Genomic DNA, 18,078 nt, shown 5'->3' on the forward strand with positions numbered 1-18,078 from the left:
TTTAAAAGTCAAATGTTTAGTATAGAGTCAATAATTACTTATTCTGATAATAACTGTATATAATTAAATTCCTTCGAATGATTAATTTGCTTTGGCAGGCACTTATATAGTTTCTTGATAAAGTTTAATTTAGAACAGAAAGTTTTTAAATGTATCATATACTTTGATAAAAAGGAAAATAAAACGAACACTACAAAATAGGTACAGTTAATTGATTACCTTTGATATAATTGCCTACTTTAGACATACCCATCCATAACCTCCAGAAGTATGTCACATTGTATTTAAAAAATTATATTCATGTGAAAATTCAATAATTTTTTCTCAATTACTAATGTTTTCATGTTAAGTACACATTTATATTCAGTATAATTATATTAGTAAATATTGTCATTAGTCTAATTAACCTTAATTGGTTACTATTCTGACACTTCTAGTTATACATTTCAATCTTCTCCCACTTTTTTTTCTCTTTTGTTCATTTTGAAATATTTACAATATGTCAAGACATTCAGAGAATACTACCAGCTAGCTATACAAATCATAAATTTTCATATTGGTTTTTTTAGAGATACAGCAGTTATCTTGAATACTTAATCATTTCACACGTTTTTATTTATATAGTTTAATTTTTTATGTATATGCTGCTAAACCATATATAGTATTATTTTGCAAGGTTTTTAATATTATGGAGCACACTGTATTTATTTTTCTGAAACTTCTTTCACTGTATTTTGAGAGTTATCTCAAAATTCAGATTTATCCAAATCCAATTCATTTGTGATGGGTGAATATAATTCTTCTGTATGAATATGCTATAGTTTATTCACTTTTATGTTGATTTAGGTTATCTAAATTATTTTTCTAAGAGAAATAGTACTTAATAAATATACCTGTTCATGTTGTCTTGTGCCTGTGTGAGAATTTCTCTAAGGTTTCTGGGTCATAAATCATAGAGGTAGCTATTTCTAGTTTTGCTAGGTCTTGCAAATTGGCTCTCCAAACTGGTGGAAAACAGTTGACAATCCCAAGAGGAATGCTTGTGTTGGCTCCCCCACTTCCTCTCTCATGCCTGGTATTGCCAGACGTAAAATGTTGCCACACTGATGAGTGTGAATAGTAACTCATTGTTTTACATTTGTATTTTTTGACTGATGATGTTAAGCACTTTTATACTTGATTATTCCAATTAGGTTTCTTTGTGGAATTGTATATTCATTCCTTGACCTACTATTTTTTGTGTGTCTTTTTCCTTTTTTTGAAATTATATTATATTGATTATGCTATAATTACAATAAAATTATATTTTATTGATTACGTCCTGATTTTTCCCCCTTTGCGCCCCTTCCACCCAGCATTGTCTACTCCCTCAGGCAGTTCCCCCACTATGGTTCATGTCCATGGGTCATGCATGTAAGTTCTTTGGCTACTCCATTTCCTATGCTGTACTTTATTTCCCCATGGCTATTCTGTAACTGCTTATCTGTACTTTTTAATCCCCTCACCTCTTCACCCATTCCCTCACGCCCACCTCCCATGTGGCAACCATCAAAATGNTTACAATAAAATTATATTTTATTGATTACGTCCTGATTTTTCCCCCTTTGCCCCCCCTCCACCCAGCATTGTCTACTCCCTCAGGCAGTTCCCCCACTATGGTTCATGTCCATGGGTCATGCATGTAAGTTCTTTGGCTACTCCATTTCCTGTGCTGTACTTTATTTCCCCATGGCTATTCTGTAACTGCTTATCTGTACTTTTTAATCCCCTCACCTCTTCACCCATTCCCTCACGCCCACCTCCCATGTGGCAACCATCAAAATGATTTACATATCCATGATTCTGTTCTGTTCTTGTTTGCTTAGTTTGTTTTTTAGATTCAATTGTTGATAGATATGTATTTTTGCCATTATTTTGTTCATCATTTTGACCTTCTTTTTCTTAAATAAGTCCCTCTAACGTTTCATATAATAGTGGTTTAGTGATTATCAACTCCTTTAGTTTTCTCTTCTCTGGGAAGCTCTTTATCTGCCCTCTAATTCTAAATGATTATCTTTCCTGGGAAGAACAATCTTGACTGTAGGTCCCTGCTTTTCACGAATTTCTAGCCTGCAAATTTTCTTTTGAGATATCAGCTGATAGTCTGATGGGTACTCCCCTGTAGGTAACTAACTTCTTTTCTCTTGCTACTTTTAAGATTCTCCCTTTATCCTTCATCTTTGGCATTTTAATTATGCTGTGTCTTGCAGTGGGCCTCTGTGCATCCATCTTGTTTGGGACTCTGTGCTTCCAGGTCTTGCAGGTCTATTTCCTTCACCAAATAAGGGAAGTTTCCTTTCATTACTCTTTCAAATAGACATCCAATTTCTTCCTCTTTCTCTTTTCCTTCTGGAACCCCTGTGAAGCGAATTTTGGACCACTTGCAGTTGTCCCAGAGGCTGCTTTATACTATCCTTTGTTTTTTGTATTCTTTTTTCTTCTCGATCTGATTGTTTTGTTTTTGCTTCCTTATGTTCCGTATCATTGATTTGGTTCTCAGCGTCATCCACTCTACTGTTGTTTCCCTGTAAATTGTTCTTTATTTCAATTAGTATATACTTTACTTCTGACTGGATCTTTTTTATGCTGTTGAGGTCCTCATTAAGTTCCTGGAACATCCTTATAACCAGTGTTTTGAACTCTGCATCTGATAGATTGCTTTATCTCTATTTTGTTTAGTTCTTTTTCTGGGGTTTTGATCTGTTCTTTCATTTGGCCCCTGTTTCTTTGTCTCCTCATTTTGGCAGCCTCACTGTGTTTATTTCTGTGTATTAGGTAAAGCTGCTATGACTCCCTGTTTTAGTAGCATGGCCTACTATAGTAAGTGTCCTGTAGGGTCCAGTGGCACGACCTCCCCATCACTCAAGTTGGGTGCTTGAGGTGCGCCCTTTGTGTGGGCTGAGTATACCCTACTGTTGTAGTTGAGCCTTGGTTGTTATTGGCAGATCAGTGGGAGGGATTTACCTGGGTCAGTCAGCTGCCAGGATTGGTTGTGACTGCTTATCATCAACCTCTGCCCTCTGTTGAGGATCAGCTGTGCAGGTGCAGGGTGGCGGTGCTCTGGGATGGTCTGTAGCTGTCCACTGAGTGCTGTGGTCCTGGGGTTTCCTGGGTGGTGCAAGCCAAGGTCAGTACCACCCACCTATGTTTTGCCTGGGGCAACCCTGGCTGAGCTTGTAAGCAATGTGAGATGACTGCTACTTGTGCTGGGCTTGGAGATTCCCAGGCAAAGCCAAGCTGTGAATCTAGGCTGGCTGCTTCTAGTGCCAGGCCTGTGGCTCACTAGGGCCAACTATTGCTCATTTGAGAGGATTTGGGAAGTTGTGCAGAATGAGCCAAGGCCAGCCATTCATATGGTAAAAGCAGCTTGGGTGGGCTGGTAAGTTGGGTGGGGCAGGATCTCCAAAGTGGGGCAAACAGTGTTAGCCAGGTTGGTGGAGTCTCAGATATGGCATTGTAGGGGGAAGGTTTAGAAAAGGGACAGTGGCCCCTGATTGCCTTGAGGCCAGTGTTTTTTTCTTATTTAAATATGCCAGTCTTCATACATTCTTAATGCATATCCTTTGTTAACTGTATACATTGCAATAAAAATCTCTCCCATTTGTGGTTTCTCTTTTTACGTTGTTTATTTTGTCTTACTATTATACTATTCAAAATGTTGAAACATCATGATGCAGTAGAATTTAATCTTTTTTTACTTTGTGCTTTTACATTTCAGTTAAGAATTTTTTTTTTGTTTTTTTCTGACTTCATAAAAATTTTAATAGTTCTGAAAGTTTTGAGTTTTGGCCTTCATGTTTTAGTGTTTAAAACATTTGATATGGATTTTTATGTGGTGTGAGGTATCAATTTTTTTCCCAGTATGAAGAACCAGTTGTCCCGGATGTTACTTCAGTAGTGCCCCTTTTCCCCACTGATCTGTAATGTTAGCATTGACATATGTGCGAGTCTGTATCCAGAGCCATGGTATCCTCCATGTTCTCTTACCATCTCTATTCTCATACCACACTATCTTACTTTCTGTCACTTTATAGTAAGTATAGCAGGTCCACCTCAAATTCTTATTTCTTTGCAGAATTATCTATGTTTTTTTATCTTGGCTCTTTCATATTTATTTTAGAATTAGCTAGACAAAATTCCATGAAAAACAGTTGTTTTGATTAAAATTTTATTGAACCTTTATAGATTTAATTTGGGCAGACAGACATGTTTGTGATGTTTTGTCTTCTTGTGCCAACGGATTATATCTTTCTACTTAGGTAAATCTTCTTTTAGACTCTTGTATATTATTTTTCTTTGTAACAGGTATTTACTTTTTTAAATTAAATGTTTGTAGTTATTGTTTAAGTGGTGTACAGAAATACTCTTTGAAAGGTTTTCTTAGGCTCCACCAAGGAAGAAATGCCAGTCAGCCACAAAATTAGGCAGTATAGAGCTTTATTGGGGTTTGTGCACCGGGCGAGGTTCCCCGGTCTGCAGAGTGGAGCTGGGGAAGTCGTGCCCAAGCATGGAATATGGCTGGGTTTTATTTTCCTTGGCTCCCCGTGGGAGCTGGGGATTGGTCCCCTCTGAACAAAGCGGCAATATATCATTGGTGGCTTTCCTCGGACTCAGGTTGCTATGCGGATATCCGTTTTGGCAAAGCCCACCCTTTCGGCTCTCTGGTTTGACGCCTGCCGTCTTTTCTGGATTGTAGTTCAGCCGCCATTTTGTCCTACCCCACCCATCCTGACACTCTTTATTTTGTTCATTTTTGATCTAGGAAACTCATCAAGCCCCTTAGTTTTAGTATTGATAAAAAATTTTTGATTTTTCTATCATAATCAATTAAGGACAATTTTATTTTATCTTTTTTTTCTTGTCTAGTGTGAAAGATTTACTAAGCTAATGTTTCCAGGACAGTGTTGAAGAAGTGGTGATACAGGGGATCCTTAATTCATTCCAGACTTTAAACAAAATGCTCTTCCTTTTTGACCTTAAGTATAAAATAGGCTATAGAATTTAGGCAGGTAGGTTTCTTTTATCAGGCTTATGCATTACTTTTTTGTTTCTTGTTTGCTATGTTTTATTTTCGCATGAATGAGTCTGACGTTTTATGAATGTTTGAATCATTTTTATTATTGATCGGATCACTTTCTTCTATTTTAATCTGTTCATGTGATGAATTACATTGATATATTTTCTAATATTGAACTGTTCTTGCATTTGTTGTAATCTTCCCTTTGTCATGATAGGTTTTTGTTGTTGTTCATTAGGATTCAGTTTGTTAAGACTTTCAGATCCATGCATCCATTTCTATATCTGCTTTTGGCCTATCATTTAACTTTCATCTTGTCTATGGGAGGCTGAAAAGGGCCCCTAAAAAAACATCCATATTCTACTCCCTGAATCTGTGAATAACTCTTTATGGCAGAAAAAAGCACAAACAACAACCTCTGCAGAAGTAATGTAATAAGGAGTTTGAGATGGAGAGATTATCTGGGTGGGCCCTGAATGTGATCATTTGTGTCCTTATAAAAGGGCAGCAGAGGGAGGTTTTTCGTGTGTACACACATACACAGAGGAGAAGGTGCCATGAGGCTAGAGCATGGAGAGGTCTGAAGATGCTGTTCTTGAAGGTTGGATTGATGCTGCCAAAATCTGAGAAATACAGGTAGTCATCAGAAGCCAATTGTTAGAAGAGGCAAGTAACTGATTTTCCCTAAAGCCTCCTGAAGCAGCGTGGCCCTGTTGACACCTGGATTTTGGCCCTGTGGTACTGAATTCAAATTGGGAACTCTGTTCTCCAGAATGTGAGAGAATACATTGTTTTAAGCCACCGGTTTGTGGTAATTTTGTTATAGCATCCATAGGAAACCAATCTACTGCCTTTTTCTCACTTGCCATTAAAGTTATTTTTCTTTTTCTTTTTAGTATATTTTATTGATTATGCTATTACAGTTGTCCCCCGCTTTCCCCCCTGTATCTGCCTTCGCCTTGTATCTCCCTTTCCCTCCTGCATTCCCTACTCTTAATTTATGACCATGGATTGTACCTACACTTCTTTGGATTCTCCATTTCCTGAACTATTCTTAACCTCCCCGTCTAGTTTGTACCTCCCCGCCCTCCTCCCCACTGATAACCTTCTATGTGATTTCCAGTTCTGTGATTCTGTTCCTGTTCTAGTTATTTGCTTAGTTTGTTTTTGATTTTTGGGTTCAGTTTTTGATAGTTGTGAGTTTGTTGTCATTTTTATTGTTCGTATTTTTTATCCTATTTTTCTTAGGTAAGTCCCTTTAACATTTCATATAATAAGGGTTTGGCGATGATGAACTCTTTTAACTTGACCTTATCTGGAAAGCACTTTATCTGCCCTGTCATTCTAAACGATAACTTTGTTGGATAGAGTAATCCTGGTTGTAAGCCTTTGCCTTTCATGACTTTTAATACTTCTTTCCTTTTTACCTGTAGAAAATCAGATAAAAACTAGAGAAATAAACAAGCTACATTTGTTTGTATATTTTTTTCCTTTTTATTGAATATATTGGAGTGACACTGGTTAACAAAATTATACTAGTTTCAGGTGCACAGTTCCACAGTAGATCATCTGTATACTGTGTATTGTGTCTTTACCACCCCAAGTCATCTTCAAGTCTTTTTCCAGCATCATTTATCTCCCCACCTCTCCAGCAGTCACTACACTATTGTCCATGTCCATGTGTTTTTGTTTGTTTGTTTGTTTGTTTGTGAGTGTGTTTTAAAGCCATAATGGCCAAACATAGAAAAGTTTGTAACAGCCAAGCTTTGGAAATGTTCCATTGTTGGGGAGCTTTGTTGGCAGAGTCCCCCCATCTGCTGCGGATGAGAATAAATCTACCAAGATGTAATCTGCTTGGGGAGGAAAGGTGGCCATTCTCTCAAAGGAGGAGGACCAAGAGCCTTTTCCTCAATGGGCTTTTATTAGGTTCATTTTGCACAGGAATACAAGTAAAGCTCATTAGTCATCGTTAGGCAGTAAGGATCAAACAATAGATAACATACAAAGAACTACTAGGGTTTATTGTGAGTCAGGGTCTGTTAGCTAAAGGGCTACAAAACTTTGGGAAACACTCATTTTCTGCTCGGACCCATATCATTTAATTGAGAACATTCTTAGCAAAGCAGGTTCCACAGGATTTTATATATTCTTTCTTAGGCCTGATCACCCTGGGGAACCTGCCCTTTCCAGCACAGGGCTGCACCGCCCTCTGTTATTGTTTCAGGCTTAAATCAGGCAGGGGAAGTAAGGTAGCCAATAGATTAGGAGACTTCTTGCAGACAGAATGAGAACTCAGGCTATGTCAAAGCTGAGGGGTGAGGGTCCATCAGCCTCTTTTGATATAGCCCCCCAAGTCCTTCCCAGGCCCCCCTGTGATTGTGCCTGTCTTAGGTCGTCCCTCCCCTGAGAAATATTACCCATCATTGGCTAACTGATCAAGCACTGGGGCCAGGCAGGGTGAAGTCAAAGGGTAGAAGGCAGCGCCCCTTCCAGGGAGATAAGTTTTGTCTCCTGAGTGGCTTATGGTCCAAAGGTCAGTCACTCAGCCATAGCCATGGGGGGGGGGGGGGCGTTACAGCTTCTGAAACCAGACAGGGGGTTCCCAACATCCATGTTAAAGCTTCTTCTGTACCGATGCTGTCCCCTAGAGACTCATGGAAGATGCCATGAAACTTTCCTGCTGTAGCCTGCAAATGGCTGTAGCTAGAGATGCCAGGCTTGCAGTTCATGAGGAGTCTAAGAAGAAAATCTTGCTGATGGTCTTGGGGTATCAGATGAAGCAAAATTCCTGACTTTTGTTTTGTAATCCAGAAGCCTATTATATGGAGATTACGTGATCTCTTAGATGCATAAAGAACATATTTGGAAAATTTTAACACTCTCAGGATATAGCCCAGTATTTCAACTTTTCCAAATCCGCCAAGACAGTGATGGAGGAGAAACCTGTAGGTTAGTAGCCCCAAATAACACAGAATTTTTTCTTTTGAGAGACAGATACACCCTGGATCTGATGATGGGAACACATTAGGGTAGTGTTGTGATGAACCTCCCTGAATTTCCAGGCCTCTTGGAGATTTCTCCTGCATCCTTTTTTTGTAAACACAGTCAGGGGAAAGGAAGGTGTCAAGGGTTTTATGATCTGAATGTATTCCTTGTGTAGCACTTCTCATAACTGAAGTATAAATAATAGTTGTGTAATTATTTGTTTACTTGTTCTCTCCCCCACTACACTCTATACTCCACAGCAATATCTATGTCTGTTGAGCTGTGTTCACCAGTTCTTTGTATAGTCTGGCATATACAGGCATTTAATCAATATTGTATGAATGAATAAATCAATGAATTAATGTTAATACTATTTTGTCCACCTATAAATAAATATATTACTGTCTGAATTAATTTTTAATTATTGTATGATTGAATAAATAATGGGTTAATGTTAATAGCTATTTGTCCATCTATAAATAAATAGATATATTATGGTCTGAATTAATTAAATTAGAACTTCATGCAAGTGTATGTACTAATGCTGAGTGTAGTATCAATCTTTTAATAGAATATAGTAGGTACATTATATTCAATGGTGTGCTGATAAATGTTAATGACTGGCTTTTTGTAAGAAAAAACTCTGATTTGTAGCATTATCGAATTTCTGTAATCTAAATACATTTACCATGGATGCTTTCAAGCATCCTCCGTTTCTTCATTGAGTGTGGAATTGGGAGGAAATGTGTGCCACTTGTTCTTAATGACTCAGTGAAAGGAGGCTCTGGATCAACAGTGAGCGCATTCACATGCTGGTTTTAGTAACGGATGGTTCTTCACATACAAAGATTGTGCTGGTGGTGCACATTCAATAGGACATGTACTTTAAAAAGATTTCGAATTAGTTAAATGCTATCAGTTGTAAAAGATACACTCAAAGGTCTCTATAGCTTAACACCATAGATGTTTCTTTCTCACATACATCAAGTCCACACGGTGTGGCTGATCAGCAGAATGCTCTCTTCCAAGTGTTCATTCAGGTGCCCAGCTTACATTTTTTGTGTGGCTCCTTTATCCCTTAGGGTCTTGAATGAAGAGCATGATGGTAGCATGGGAGTTTTCTAATAATCATGAGGATGGCCCGCAGCATTCCATTTATAACCAGTTAGCCAGAATGTAGTCACATGGCCATGGCCATTCCTAGCTGCAAGAGAGATTGGGAAATGTAGATTTCTAAGAGAAAAAGGAAATTAAGTGTAATAACTAGCCAGGTTCTTCAGCAGTTTTCTAGTCGCCTGATAGGGTTAAGGTGATAAATTTACACTCTTCTCTGTCAAATGTACACATTTATTAGCAGGCTGGCAATGGATAGAGGTAGAATTTAAAAAATTCTTTTTTCTCTTCACAGTTAGCTGTATCTTACGGGCTCAACCTATGGTCTCATTAGCACCAGTCCACAACCAATAATCTTACCCTTCTCAGAATTACTCTATTATTTATTATTTCTTCTTTAGATGAAAATCACAGAGTTTTGAGGGCATTAAATTCCTTTAAATTATTGTATGCACTTAACATAATTTTGGTTTTGCTTTTTTTGATGATTCAGTTCAGCTATTACATTTGCTATTTTTAATGTTTTAAAGAGATGTTTTTATTTTCCTTAGTTTTTTTCTCTTTCAACCCCACCTAGGATGACTGTGGAATGGAATATGTGGTAATAAGTGACAATTTCGGGTCATGAGCATTGAATGTCTTATATTGCTATATTACTTTGAAAATTTTGGCATATTTAGCACTGAATGTAATAATACCTTATAATTTTGAATTGTATATGACTTTGTAATTATAAGGTCTAGGCAGTTTTTTATATTTATGAGGACCAGCAAAACTAATAGGTTCTAATCATGGTGATTTATAGGCATATACAGTTTCTAAGATATTTTTAATATTTATTGTAAGATGCATTTGGTGGTTAACTTTATTGGTTAAAGTGTTCCATTAATAAAACTCCTGCTCTTTTATTTCCATGTAAATTAAATTTTGTTCTGTTGATACAGAATTTGTCTTTAATAGTCATTAGTTATTTTATAGCCAGTTAGTGAAAACTCATCTCGTAGCATATCTGTGTTTGCATGTGGTTGCATTTTTGAGCCATAGTTCTGTATCATCAACTTATAAGTTCAGTTGCTGTGTGTGTAAGGCCTTCAAGTGAAAGTGTCAATCCCTTGTACTAGTTGAAGTGAATAGATTTAGGCTTCCTGAGCTTTAAAGATTAATCACCTGTTAATCCAAGGGTGGGAGGAGATAGCAAAAGAAGAAAAGAAAGGTAATTGAGTGTTAGGATATGAGGATACTAAGCTAGCAATTTAGAGGAAACATAGACCCTGGTCAGAAAAAGAGCAACCAACATGTATAGCCCAAAGAGCATGGGAAGAGTGTTAGTACATAGAGAGTCCTCAATTGGAATCAAATATCCTGCATCATGCCTTCCATTGATCTTACATTACTACCCACCGGGTATTAACAAGTGGGAATCACAAAGCCCATAGCATTTCCAAGTCTTTTTCTCATTTTGGGCTACGCAGAAACCATAGATTTACTTAGTTCACACTGAGGTAAACCAGCAAAGCTGATCATGACCTCTGTTGGCCTTACCTAGCCACTCTGAGGAACACACTTGTCACTCATTTCACATACTGAGCTGGGCATCTCTGCCCTAACCAGTGGTTCTCTAACTGTATCAAACATTGGAATTACCAGTAGGATTTTGCAAAAGCAGACAATCAAAACATTTCTGGTTCTCACCTGAAGTTTCTGATTCACGAAGTTTAGAATGGGGCCTGAGAATCTGCACGTGTAATGAGTTCCCAGGTGATACTGGTGCTGCTGCTCCAGGGACCTTCTTTGAGAATCTCGGCTCTAGAAGAGGTTAAGTAACCTGCCTACCTTGTGCTAGAGGAAGAAACAGCAATAGGTTTGTTTCTGCAGGTGATTATGATTGGCTAATAATCTGTCTTGCAGACTCTCACTTCTGTTTCATTGTCAGTTACCAGGCAGGAAGGGATGTTTTCTTGAATATTCTGTGTGACTTATTCTAGGTAAATTCATATCACAGAATCACATAAGCATATATTATCACTGTATTATGCGTAGTAACTTTAAAATAGAAAAGTTGAATATCGAACAATTTATTTGAACACTATTTTGTGGTTATTTACTTATTTGAACTGTTTAATTTTATTTAGTCTTTATTGTGTTTTTTATATTACCTTTTAATCCTCTTATACTCCCCTCTCCCCAACAATCACCACACTGTTGTCTGTGCCCATGAGTCCTTTTTCCTCTGCCTTTCACTTTTAAAAGAGATCTGCAGTACCTACATTGGTCACAAGATGGCACTGAAAGACTGAAGATTTTGTTTGAAATTTGATTTTTGAAACTGTTAATGGGTTAGATATATTTGTATTTCATGTGTATTCAAACCGAAAGAAATTTGAACTATGAAGTATTGTTTAAAGAATTGAATGAGATTTTGGTAGTTCATATAAAAACTTTCTTAATTAGTTATAAAAATAAAGTTGCATATATTGACATTATTGATGACTAATTCTTTTGGAAATCTATGAGACATAAATCTTGTTGTAATAACATCAAATATTTTATTATCATTATCCCCCAAGAACTTAAAGTAAATTCAAGTTAGCAAGCATTTGGATTGTCTTACTGTTCTATGATTTATAAGGTCTTATTATACATATGAAGATATATATATATATATCTTGCCTGCAATGAGCTTTAAATTTAGTTGGGAAAAAAAGAAATGTATCTACAGTTCAAAGACAGAACAAAATAATAAAAAATGCTTAAATACAATGTTGTACGATATTAATTAACTATACAAACAGTATGAACTGGAATAATGACCAATTAGGCAAAAAATTTAAATGGTATTTCACAAAAATATCTTTGTATTAGTTGAAAACACTATTGAATTTTTCTTTTACTCTGATTATCTATATTATTATAATGTATTTAAACTATGATGAACTGTTCAACAAGATGGAGTACTGTGCAAGATTCAGTATTTGATGTAAATAAAACATCAGGACCACTCACTTGAATTATGAACTCACCTTTTACTTTATGAATATGTGATTTTATTTTTTTCTGATTAATTGAGAATATTTATCAAAAGATGGTGAAGATTTTCTAGTCACACACATTTAATTTATAATATTCTTGGATTCTTGGAGTCTGAAAACCACATGTAAATTTAAAAAATCAAGTGTAGAATGGTGGTTACCAGGGTACTGGGGTTCAAATAAAGGTGATATGTTGTTTAATTGTTGTTTAAATTTATATGGATGTAGATTTTGAGTGTTGCAAACTGAATACGTTTTGGAGATCTGTCTCACAACAGTGTGAATATACTGACCACTATTAACTGTGCACTTCAAAAAGTGTCCTACTAGAAACTGTGAGCAATTAATAGGTTTTTATTTAAGATAAAAAATGTTCCTAGTTTTATTTTAGCCATTAGGAGCTACTTAAATAAAACTTCCATAGGAAGCCTATAATATAATTGGTAACAGAAGATTAACCTAATATACTAATGTAGTAATCTACTGAAAGTATAACATACTAGGCATCATGCTAGACATTTACTTTTTAGTTAAAATTTTTTTCATTGTAAAAATTAAATTTATTGGGTGACACTGGTTAATAAACTTATGTTTCAATTATACAATTGTATGATACATCGTCTGTACATTTTATAGAAATAATTTCTTCAGTCTTCAAAACAATCCAGGAAATTTAGTATTATCATCCCTATTTTATCATTTAGGAAACTAAGTACTGAATATTCATATCTATAGCATGCTGTTGAAGGTTGCAAAGTTTCTAATTTTGGAGTTGGTATTTAAACCTGTCTGTCTAGCCTCAAAATCCATTTTCTATAAACTATACCATGTTCCTAACTTAAATAAAAATAAAGAATACATATAAACAACTAATAATTTGGTATTTCTACTACTAGTAAACATTGTCTATGTTTATGGCTAATTAATGGTAGCTGTTAATCTGGACTACATTTTAACTTCAGAAAGAATAACTATATGCTGTTTTATTGACATGAATTATTGTCTCTTTGTTTTTAACTTTTGAAAGTACTAATTTCTTCTTTCTATGTATTCATGTGCAGGTTATGTGGGTATGTAATTTGTGCCGAAAACAACAGGAAATCCTCACTAAGTCAGGAGCATGGTTTTATAATAGTGGATCTAATACACCACAGCAACCTGATCAAAAGACTCTCCGTGGACTGCGGAATGAGGAGGCGCCTCAGGAGAAGAAAGCAAAACTGCATGAGCAGGCCCAGTTCCAAGGACCCTCAGGTGACTTATCTGTACCTGCAGTGGAGAAAAGTCGATCTCATGGGCTCACAAGACAGGATTCTATTAAAAATGGGTCAGGAGTGAAGCACCAAATTGCCAGTGACATAGCTTCAGACAGGTAAACATTTTGCTTAATCTATAGGTAAACGTTATTTTTTATCTTCATTCCAAATAGAAATAAAAATACACAAAATGTTTAGGCAACCAGTGGTCTAAATGTAATGTACATGTCTGTGTTTTATATAAATGCTGAAAGTGATGTTTAGGACTTGAGCAATTACAGGTTTGGACAATCTTAGATTTGATGAGGGAGTGTCAGGTTATCAGGTTTTCCAGAGTAAAGAAGTGAAATAAAACAGGAAACTTAGATAGGTGGTTGTCACAGGGAAAAAAACTGGGCAACGGGAATGGAGAGGAGACAGTTTTGAGATACGTTCGAGAGGTTGGATTGATGGGACTAATTAGAAGTGGGAATTAAGAGAGCCAGTAAGGCTAATAATGTTTCTAAAGATTCTGCTCTAGGCTGAAGGATGAAGTGGTTTTCCAAGCAGGTAAATACAGATAAAAGGGATTAATGAGTTTGATGTGTCCACGGACTAACTCTCTTACCACTATTTTGGCTCAATTTTATGGCCTTCTCCATGTTAAAATGTTTAGATTTTTTAAAAAAATAGTGTTTATACTTCTTATATTTCCTACCTTTGAAAGGAGGAGAATGAAAAGTTTTTATGGGAAGATTATTTTTCTATTCTATATTTCTCTTTTGAATTAAAAAGTTTAAGGAAAATCTGGTTTATACTATATGTACTGTCCAGAATTGGCAGATATATTTCTGTGTGAACAAATATAAAGTCATGCATTTGTCGGAAAACAAATCTAAATTGTACTCAGCGGGTGGTGGGGTCTGAGCAGCCAGTGATGACAGGTAAGAACCTGGGAACCTCTAAAAATGGTGCCTAGAGCCATCACACAGATGTGTTGTTAGTGTCTTGGGAGGATAATAAAATGATGGTTGCACAAATTTTGTTGTTTGAAAATGAGCAAAAGTGAAACAGACAGTGTAATTCTATCTTTGGGCCAAACCATGGCGATTTCATGACTAGAATACTATGAACACATCTCAGTGCAGAATCTCAGAGAGTCAAGAATTTTAAGGTTGGAAGATCATCTTAGGTCGAGAACTTAAGCACACAAAGGTTTGAGGCCAGGTGGTTATTGGATGACATGCCCAGAAACCACCTGAGCTGAGTAGGGGAGTGGAAAAGCACCCAGGTACGAGAAAGAACACAGTACTGGACGCAGTACTGCTTTGGAGAGCAGTTTACCTCTTTTGGCAATTACATATCAATCTTACTGGGACTTCTAGGACACACAGGGTATCACGACCTCAGTTTTTCCATGTGATCGGCTAGGAGACTGGGGTATTTGTAACACCTGTCTGCTGTTACTGGTCTAGGCCTGTTCTGGCATATATATAGAAGTATTTGGGGATGGACTGTGTGCATTTTATTTTGACACTGATTACCAAGATTGCTCTTGCCAGCGAACCATAAAAAAATCATCCTGTCTAAAAAGGATTTAAATAGAATTTTGTTCAGTGCCTCCTAAACTGGGAACAGAGGTGTAGGGATCAACTTCTGAACTCATTCATAGCATATATATTCTGAAGTATTATTCTTTTCTGATATTAAAGCTTACTACAACTTGGAAAGTTTAAAAAGGTTTAACTTTTTTTTATAGGTTAGAAGTTAATGAAATAACATTTGAAAGTACATATTTTAGGAAAGTTTGATTACATTAAATTTATTTTTTTCTTTATTAGTGTGTTAAAAGTTATTTTGTTCAAAATGACTTCTTATTGCTATAGAGATGGCTTTGGTAGCTACTTGAAAACTCACTATGCTGATTTAAAGTGTGGTTTAAGAGCTTGTCCCATAAGTACCCCAATTTTTTCATTTTCATCAGCTTTTGAATTCTTCTTTTCTGGGAGTAAATTTTAGACCGGAGCTCATAGCAAAGGATTTTCTTATGCTTCAAGGAGTATTTTTCTTCTGTGCATTATCCCTTTATTCTGTGTAACTACTCCCTATCCCCGCCACTCAGTTTCTTTGTCTCTGTAATTAGTGTTGCTGTTTTTGCTTGTGTGTATTTTATTGATATTCCCTGCAAATATAGGAATGTAATATCTATATATATTTGTTCCTTTAAAATGGTAGCATATATATTATCCTATTTTTATTTTTTCATTTACTAACATGTTGGAGATCTTTCCTTACCAGTACATAATGAGTTCACTTCATCATTATTTTATTTTTATTTTTTTATCCTCATTTGAGGATATGTTCACTGATTTTAGAGAGAGCGTAAAGAGGGAGAGAAACATCGATGCAAGAAACATCAGTTGGTTGCATGCTCATTCACACCAACTGTGACCCAGGCATGGGCCCTGACCAAGAATTGGACCCATGACCATTTGGTTTACGGGATGATGCTTCAACCAACGGAGTCACACCTGCCAGGGCCATCGTTATTTTTAAGGGATGTGTCAAAATTACTTAGTCCCTAATGATACACACTTACATTATTGCCAATTTTTTGCTATTACAAACACTTGTAATAAATAATCTCATGTGTATGTGTATACATAGGTGTACACATATATTGTACTTATGCCTTTATATATACCCATATATACAAATCATATATACTTATAATTTTGCATAAGAGTATATACTTACAATTTTGTATGAGGGCAAATCTATAAGATAAGCTAAAATTTCCAGAAGTGGAATTGCTTGGTCAGAGTATGTGCAGTTTTAATTGTTTATAGGCATTGCCAGATGCCTACAATAGAGGATATACCGATTTATAATACTATCAACAATAATACTTTTGATCTTTACAAGTCTGATTGGTGAAAAACAGTACTGCATTACACTTTTAATCTTTCTTTTTCACATCATAAATGAGTCAGATCGAGCATTTTTATATATGTTTAAGAGCATTTATATTAATTTTTTTTCTTTCTGAACTTCTCTTTGTATATCTTGCTTATTTTTCTATTAAGTTGTTAGTCTTCATCTAAATGGATATTTAGCATCTCCATTTATATTATGAAAAATAACCTTTTGTGGAATGGATTGTGTATTAGCTTTCTATTGCTGTGATTACCATAAATCTAGTTGATTAAAACAATGTAAATGTATTATCTCACAGATTCCATGGGTCAAGATCAGGCTACAGATTAGCTGAATCCTTGGCTCAGAGTCTTACAAGGCTGAAATTGAGGTGTTGGCTGAAGCTGTGATATCATTTGATGCTTGGGGTTCTTTTCCAAGCTCACTGATTGTTGGCAAAATTCAGTGTCTTGCAGTTGTATGACTGAAGCTCTCTCAGCTCAAGTGTTCCTCTTCACAGTGTGACAGTTTTTTTCTTTTTTAAAAACCGACAGGGGAATATCTACACTGCTCTGAGTCTTCCAGACTTCTGACTCTGATCTCTGTAAACTGTCTTAAAGGGCTAACCTGCTCAATTAGGCCTACCTATGACAGTTTCCCTTTTAACTTAAAGTCATCTGAGTAGGGACTTTAATTATATCCACACAGTCATCTCACTTTTGTCGTATAGTGTAATCTAGCCATGGGGGTCATGTCTCATCATAGCCACAGGTAGGGTGATGGGAGGGGGTGGTCACACAAGTGTGTACACCAGAAAGGTCATTTTAGAAATCTCTTTACCTCAGATTGCAAATGCTTTCCCCCAGTGTGTTACTATTTTTGATTTTGCTTATTCTTTTTCCAAAGCTTAAACAAACATGTTTTTTACTGTGGTGAAAATTCTTATTGTGACTACTCATTTTTTTAGGGAGATACAGTCATTTTTTATGGAGAAAAAATTTCACCCTTTTAAAGTATACAATTCAGTGGGTTTAGTGTGTTTATGAACCTGCAAAACCATCACCTGTGTTTAACTCCAGAACCCTTCCATCACCTCCAAGACCAACTCTGTTCTTGTTAACAGTCACTTCCCATTCTTTTCTGCCCCCCCCCCCGGTTTCCTGACACCCACCAATCAACTTTATATCCCTGTGGCTTTGCCTATTCTGGACATTTCATAAAAAAGTGGAATCCTACAATACATAGCTTTTTGTGTCTGGTTCTTTCACGTACCTTGTTTCAAGGTTCATCCATCTTATAGCATGAATCATTAATTTACTTTTATGACTGAATAATATTTTATTGTGTGAATATATGACAACTTGTTTATCCATTCATCAACTGATGGATATTTGAGTTATTTCTACTTTTTGTCTATTATGAGTAATACTGTTAATGGAAGTTTTTATGTGGACATATATTTTCAATTTTTTGTGTGTGTATTTTTGATTATAGTCATTCCAGTGAGTGTAAAGTTTTTATCTCATTGTGGCTTTGATTTGCATTTCTCTAATGATTAATAATGTTGGTCATCTTTTTTTCATAAATGGCTTATTGGCCATTTATATATCTTCATTGGAGAAATGTCTAATGCCTGTTGTGGCCCTTCACTAAGATAAAAATATTTCTATGATTCTTGTAATACTACTACTATTACTGCTATTTTATTTTTACATTGTGAAACAGCAGTCTGTCTGAAATTTAT

The 18,078-nt window shown here is 36.0% G+C and overlaps 1 protein-coding gene across 13 annotated transcripts in view; it reads left to right on the forward strand.

Moving 5' to 3' along the window:
• Positions 1–18,078, forward strand: part of RIMS2 (regulating synaptic membrane exocytosis 2) — a 464,240-nt gene that overhangs the window by 118,095 nt on the left and 328,067 nt on the right. For all 13 annotated transcript variants that reach the window (XM_037048350.1, XM_037048347.1, XM_037048351.1 and 10 more), the window contains one exon: positions 13,245–13,555. In XM_037048350.1, coding sequence (XP_036904245.1) covers positions 13,245–13,555 — 311 coding nt within the window. The remainder of the gene's footprint in view (positions 1–13,244; positions 13,556–18,078) is intronic.

This window comes from Sturnira hondurensis, unplaced genomic scaffold (assembly GCF_014824575.4).
Source record: "Sturnira hondurensis isolate 20B ecotype Veracruz unplaced genomic scaffold, ASM1482457v3 Scaffold0006413, whole genome shotgun sequence".
NCBI lineage: Eukaryota > Metazoa > Chordata > Mammalia > Chiroptera > Phyllostomidae > Sturnira > Sturnira hondurensis.